The sequence below is a fragment of the Suricata suricatta genome, chromosome 2 (genome assembly GCF_006229205.1).
Source record: "Suricata suricatta isolate VVHF042 chromosome 2, meerkat_22Aug2017_6uvM2_HiC, whole genome shotgun sequence".
NCBI lineage: Eukaryota > Metazoa > Chordata > Mammalia > Carnivora > Herpestidae > Suricata > Suricata suricatta.
In genome coordinates this window covers 60242464-60248463 of record NC_043701.1, presented here as the reverse complement: position 1 = coordinate 60248463, position 6000 = coordinate 60242464, and the positions used below count along the sequence as shown (strand labels likewise).

Here is a 6000-nt window from a genome sequence, read left to right as displayed (position 1 = left end):
CATGTAGTACTCCATCATGAATATATACCACATCTTCTTGATCCATTCGTCAGGTGAGGGACATTTAGGCTCCTTCCATGTTTTGGCTATTGTTGACATTGCTGCTATGAACATTGGGGTACATGTGCTCCTATGCATCAGCATTTCTGTCTCTCTTGGGTAAATCCCCAGCAATGCTATTGCTGGGTCATAAGGGAGTTCTATTGATAGTTTTTTGAGGAATCTCCACACTGTTTCCAGAGCGGCTACACCAGTTTACATTGCCACCAACAGTGTAAGAGGGTGCCCATCTCTCCACACCCTCTCCAACATCTATAGTCTCTTGCTTTGTTCATTTTAGCCACTCTGACTGGTATGAGGTGGTATCTCAGTGTGGTTTTGATTTGTGTTTCCCTGATGATGAGTGATGTTGAGCATCGTTTTATGTGTCTGTAGGCCATCTGGATGTCCTCTTTGGAGAAGTGTCTGTTCATATCTTCTGCCCATTTCTTCACTGGATTATTTGTTTTGTGATTGTGAAGTTTGGTGAGTTCCTTGTACATTAATGATTTTATTTTAAAGACATCAATTTGATTTGAACTCATTTGGTGAGTTAGTTTTCTAGAACATTATTTAAAAACAGTTATAGCTCAGAGGAATGAGTTTTTAGTTGTCATTGGTTTCAAATTCTTTGTTCAGTAAAGCATCAGTGTACTAAATTGTGCCTTATTTTTTTAGAGAGAGAGTGAGTGAGCAAGAGAGGGGGTGGGGGGGGGAAGGAGGGGAGGGAGAGAGAGAATCCCAAGCTGACACTACACTCAGCAGGGAGCTGGATTCCAGGCTTAATCCCATGAACATGAGATCCTGAGCTGAAATCAAGGGTCAATTAGATGCTCAACCAACTAAGCCACTCAGGTGCCCTCCAAATTGTGTCTTCTTACTACTAACTTATATTCAGTACCCCCTCAATTGTTCAAGGCAGATACATTAGGAGCATGGAATCATGTTTTGAGATTTCAGTATGGGATGGAAGGAGAAAACCACCCTTAGCTATCTTGTGTACCTGCATAACCTTGAAGACAATTGCAGATCACATCTGTGCTCCAAGGGTCCTGATAACAGGAATGGGCAAAATACTGATTACTCGAAGGAACATCTGGACATGGACAAGGACGGCAGGGCTGTCCTGAAGGAGGATCCCCATAGTAACCATCGATGCACCTGTCAAGACAATTTCTTTTTACCAAATGTTCTCAGGAAAAGGTCACATTAGCCGATTTGGATTTGCTATGCTTGAGGACAGTGTGACTCTCAAAACTCAACATTTTAGAAGATGCTCGCTGGCTGTGCTTTTTAAATTTATATTGACAGTCCCAAGGCATCGTCATTAAACTCAATATAGTAGCAGTTAATTTACATGTCATATTTCAGGGACATAAAAAGCAAAGTGTCAGGCAAATGCCTAGCTTTGATTTAATCAGACACCATCTATCTCCTAACAAAATTCTGAAGGACACCAGGAATGATACTGTCTCTGCCACCACCCCCACCCCCAAGAGATCATTCTACACTTAAATACTATTGAATCTCCACTCGGTGGTCCTTCAGAGAGTGCAGGGAGACCAGAACAAAAGAAACAAAATTAAAAATCAAAGTGCATCTGAATCCCATACCTTTCACAGTTTCTTCCAGTTGTAAAACCCCCGCAGTTGAAGCATGACCCCGTCTCTGGATCACAAAGTTCAGCAAAACCATTACAAAGGCAAGGGCGGCAGCTGGGAAATCCGAAGTAGCCTGCCAGGCACCGATCACAATGGAGGCCAGCCACCTCCCCCTGGCAGGGGCATTGTCCTGTTATTTGGTCACATATACTGCTCTTTGAGCCTTGAGGGTGGCAGTGACATGCTAGATAAAGAAAGAGAACATGTTGGGTGGGGAGGGGGCATGTGGCATGTTGGTGAAATGAAGTACAGTCCTGATTTTGTAGTCTTGAACTTCCTGTAGTGTCCCAATCAGGTAAATAAAGCGAGTCTGAGAACCTAACACACACTGGGTGCCAGATTAATGTTTGTTAAACAATTCACTGACTCACCCAATGAACTAGATACTGTGAGCAACTGGGTCTCATCAGTGCTGTTTATACAGAGGATCTGAACAAGGAACATGCTTTTTTTTTTTAATGTTTTTAATGTTTCTTTATTTATTTTTGAGAGAGAGAGAGGCAGAGAGACAGGGAGACAGAGAATCCCAAGCAGACTCTGCCCTGCCAGCACAGAGCACAACGTGGGGCTCGAACTCATGAACCTGAAGATCATGACAGGGGCCAAAATCAAGAATTGGATGCTTAACTCACTGAGTCACCGAGGAACCCTCAAGTAACATGTTTTTAATGACTTGAACTTCCATTTATCATGAGAGTCAAAACTTCAAGATTATAAAGAATAAAAGAAACCTTTCTAAAGATAGTTGGATTTTTCTTTTTCCTATGTGAGGTCAGAGAGGCTCAATCCTTTTCTGACAAATGGAATCCTTTGAGCCAATCTTCCCGAATACAAAGATGTGATGTAGGAGACATGTTTGATCTTTTGTGTACATCCCTTTGTGTATCTTAGGCACTTTTCTTTTCTTTTTTTTTTTTAAGCAAGTTGGGTGGGGGAGTGAGTAATAATGGACCTAAGCCCTGTGTGCTGAGAAGATAATCACAGGTGTGCTACCTTTCTGAATCATGACTGAAACGCTATATTCCTTTACCTGAAAGACTTAACCTACTTGGAGATTTTCATGGTTCCTAAGACAGGTTTCTGTAGGGAAACTGTGAGCCTTTTCACTAATGGTTTACAGTGTGAACAGAGAACTATGGACCCTGGACATGATGGCCGTGAGATCGTGTCACCATGTATGGACAGAGACCCATCTAGACTCTGATTAATGGGGAGCTTACAGAATGAGTTCCATGGCTGTTTGTGACCCCAGCGCCACAGAGGGTAATACCCAGGTGACAGTCTTGTCCTTTTTCCTGACTTCCCAATCTCATCCTTATTTTAGCCTGGCCAGCCACTGGGCTTCTGCACCAGACCAAAAAGCTGGGTGGGCATGGTCATCTCCTTTCCTGGTGCTCCCACACCCTCCTTCGACTGGGAGAAGCACAGGTCACGTTTTTATCATCACTCACGGTTCCTAATGGAGCTCTGTACACATCGGTACCCACCCAACGGAGGAATGAAATACAATGAAAAATTGTTCCATACAGGTGATCTACACAGACAGCCCGAGTCATGTGGTCAAATTCTCAATCCTTACCCCTCTTTTCAATTCCTACCCTGGGTTTCCCGCCTTCGAAACTCCAGGGTTGTGCCCATGCATGTCTACCCCCCATTGTTTCCTTGTTACGTACGGAGACAGCCATGATGTCCTAAACCATGGCTTCCTGGCAAGCACCTGTCACAGCAGCGCCCGGCCACGTGGGGCTTACACTGGCACTGGCCCCCAAGTCGGCTGCAGCTGGGGCCCACCGAACCCTGGGGGTGGCACTTGCAGGCTGTGGGGAGACAAAGAAGACAATTAGAGGTGCAGGAAATGACAGAGGAGCACCTGGTCCTGTTGGGAGCTTTAGTTAACCTCTCTTTCATTTGGTACTTCCCTACTCCTTAACTCCCTCATCTGTTAAATGGGGAGAATATGGGATCTACCCCAGGGGATTATAAAAACTAAAGACAATAATGCCTTGAAGTCTTTAGAACTATGTGGCATGTCATAAGTGCGCAATAAACATTATGTTATAAACAGATCTTAACAATAAATGCTACTTAGTAAGTTAATGAAAGGCTTAAAATGAATTATAATAATACTCCCAATATAATTATTATTATTTATGATTACTTCAATTCCTGCTGATCCATGTTGGTGCTGGACTATATGTTTGATTTCCCTTATTCTATATGTTTCATGAGATGGTGGGCATCCAGAGGCAGGGAAAAGCATTTGCCCAGAATTCAGGAACCCCAGGCTTTCATTGCAGCTGTCACTCTATACCAGTGGTTCTCAACGGGGGGGAAGGGGGCAGATTTTACCCCCCTCAGGAACATATGACAAAGTTTAAGACTTTTTTGAATGTCCCACCTTGGGGGAAGGTTCTACTGGTATCAGGTGAGAAGCTGGTAGGGATGTCACTAAACTTCCCATAATGCCCAGAACTCTGTGCTGACCCCCTCCACAACAAAGCATTACCTGGCCCCAAATTTCAAAAGTGCTAAGGGTGAGAAATACTGCTCTATAGCTTAGGGAAATGGACAAATTACCCAGTGTTTTTGGATCCCAATAGTCTTGCTTGTTAAGTGAAGGTTTAATAAAGGCTGAAGGATAAAAGAAGTTGTTTAGTGTTCATTCCAACCATTAAGTTCCAGGAATCTGAATAATTGTTCTAGTAATCTAACATCCCAACACTCCTGCAAGGCTCCTTTTAAATTTTTATTTATTTGTATTTATTAATTTCTTCTTGTCTAAATGTTTGTGTTTATTTTGAGGTGGGGAAAGAATGCGAGTGGGGGAGTGGCAGAAAGAGAGGGAGAGAAAGAATCCTAAGCAGGCTCTGCACTGTCAGCACCAAGTCCGATGTGGGGTTCGATCTCACGAACCATGAGATCATGACCTGAGTTGCAATTAAGAGCAACCAACTGAACCACCCATGGGCCCCTGCAAGGCTCCTTTTTGTACCCTCACTGTACTGTGCAATGTGATTCCAACACAGCAAGAGACTGCTCTGTATCTCTAATCATTAGGTAATTGGTATTGACATCAATCGCTTAGACTAGATGCTAAAATAAATTAAATCAATTCATTGATGTTCCAAAAGGCAATGGATCAGGAAAGTCCATTAAGCCAATACTCACCTATCGCCCCGTTGTGTAACTTGGCAGCCATGCTGGCTATAAGCCTTTCACACGCACCAGGGAGCACCTGGGGTTCTGTTTTCAAGGCGATGTCAACACAGTTGTGCAACTGATACTCATCTGAATCCTGCTTGCTGCAGAAGTTCTCCAGGGAATCGATTTGGGGAATCAGACTCAGCTTTGGAAGTAATACGAAAAGAAAATGTACATTCACAGTGGTCTCCTGCTCAAGATTCTAGTTATAAAAACAATTTGATCTATGAGAAAATACTTACAACTGGAGATCTGAAGATTTTTATTTTATTTAATAAATCTTTAAATATGCACGTTTATTGACTTAGGACAAAGAACATAAGGCTTTTTGTTAAACATCCTTAATATATTTTTTAGCTTGTTAATAAATTTGTCTTAGATTTCGAAGAGTCTTAACTAGGCTACTTATGATAAACTCAGAAATTACGGCTTAGTACCTTCCATAGTGTTACTGGGGAAATCTATTTCTGCAAAAGTCTCCTTTTAAAGTTTTGTTCTTTTCAATTACACATGAACAGTGGTGTTCTACGTCAAGCTATTTGCCTCTTGGAGAATCACAGTTAAGATGAACACACTAATGCTCTGAGAAGTCCCACAGGAAAGCTACTTTTAAACCCTGTTTCCATACTTATTTAACTACTTGCTCCTATAGTCAAATAATATCATCCCATAAACCCAATAGTTCACAGATGCATTTTGTGACTTGCTGGCTTCAACCATACAAATTCATTGTTCTAAGCTTATTCTCAAAGGTGGATCATCTGTAGTTTGATACGCATGTGAAGAAAAGCCATACACTTGTATTTCTGGAGAATATTTTATCTAAGTTATAACTTATGATCAATTGAATTCTTTTTTAAGTTTATTTATTTATTTGAGAGAGACAACACGTGTAAGTGGGGAAGGGGCGGAGAGAGAGGGAGAGGGAGAGAATCGCAAGTGGGCTCTGCTCTGACAGCAGTGAGCCCGATGTGGGGCTTGAACTCACAAACCTCAAGATCATGATCTGAGCTGAACTAGGAAGCTTAACCCGCTGAGCCACCCAGGCATCCCTAAAATATTCTTGAGTGGCTTGGATGAAGCAGTGGAGAACACGTGG

At 42.4% G+C, this 6000-nt stretch overlaps 1 protein-coding gene across 1 annotated transcript in view; it reads right to left on the bottom strand.

The window, feature by feature from the left end:
- The window catches only part of LAMB4 (laminin subunit beta 4), a 95806-nt gene that overhangs the window by 39982 nt on the left and 49824 nt on the right, over nucleotides 1-6000 (bottom strand). The window contains 4 exon segments of the mRNA XM_029956713.1: nucleotides 1043-1200; nucleotides 1653-1884; nucleotides 3374-3517; nucleotides 4869-5046. Coding sequence (XP_029812573.1) covers nucleotides 1043-1200; nucleotides 1653-1884; nucleotides 3374-3517; nucleotides 4869-5046 — 712 coding nt within the window.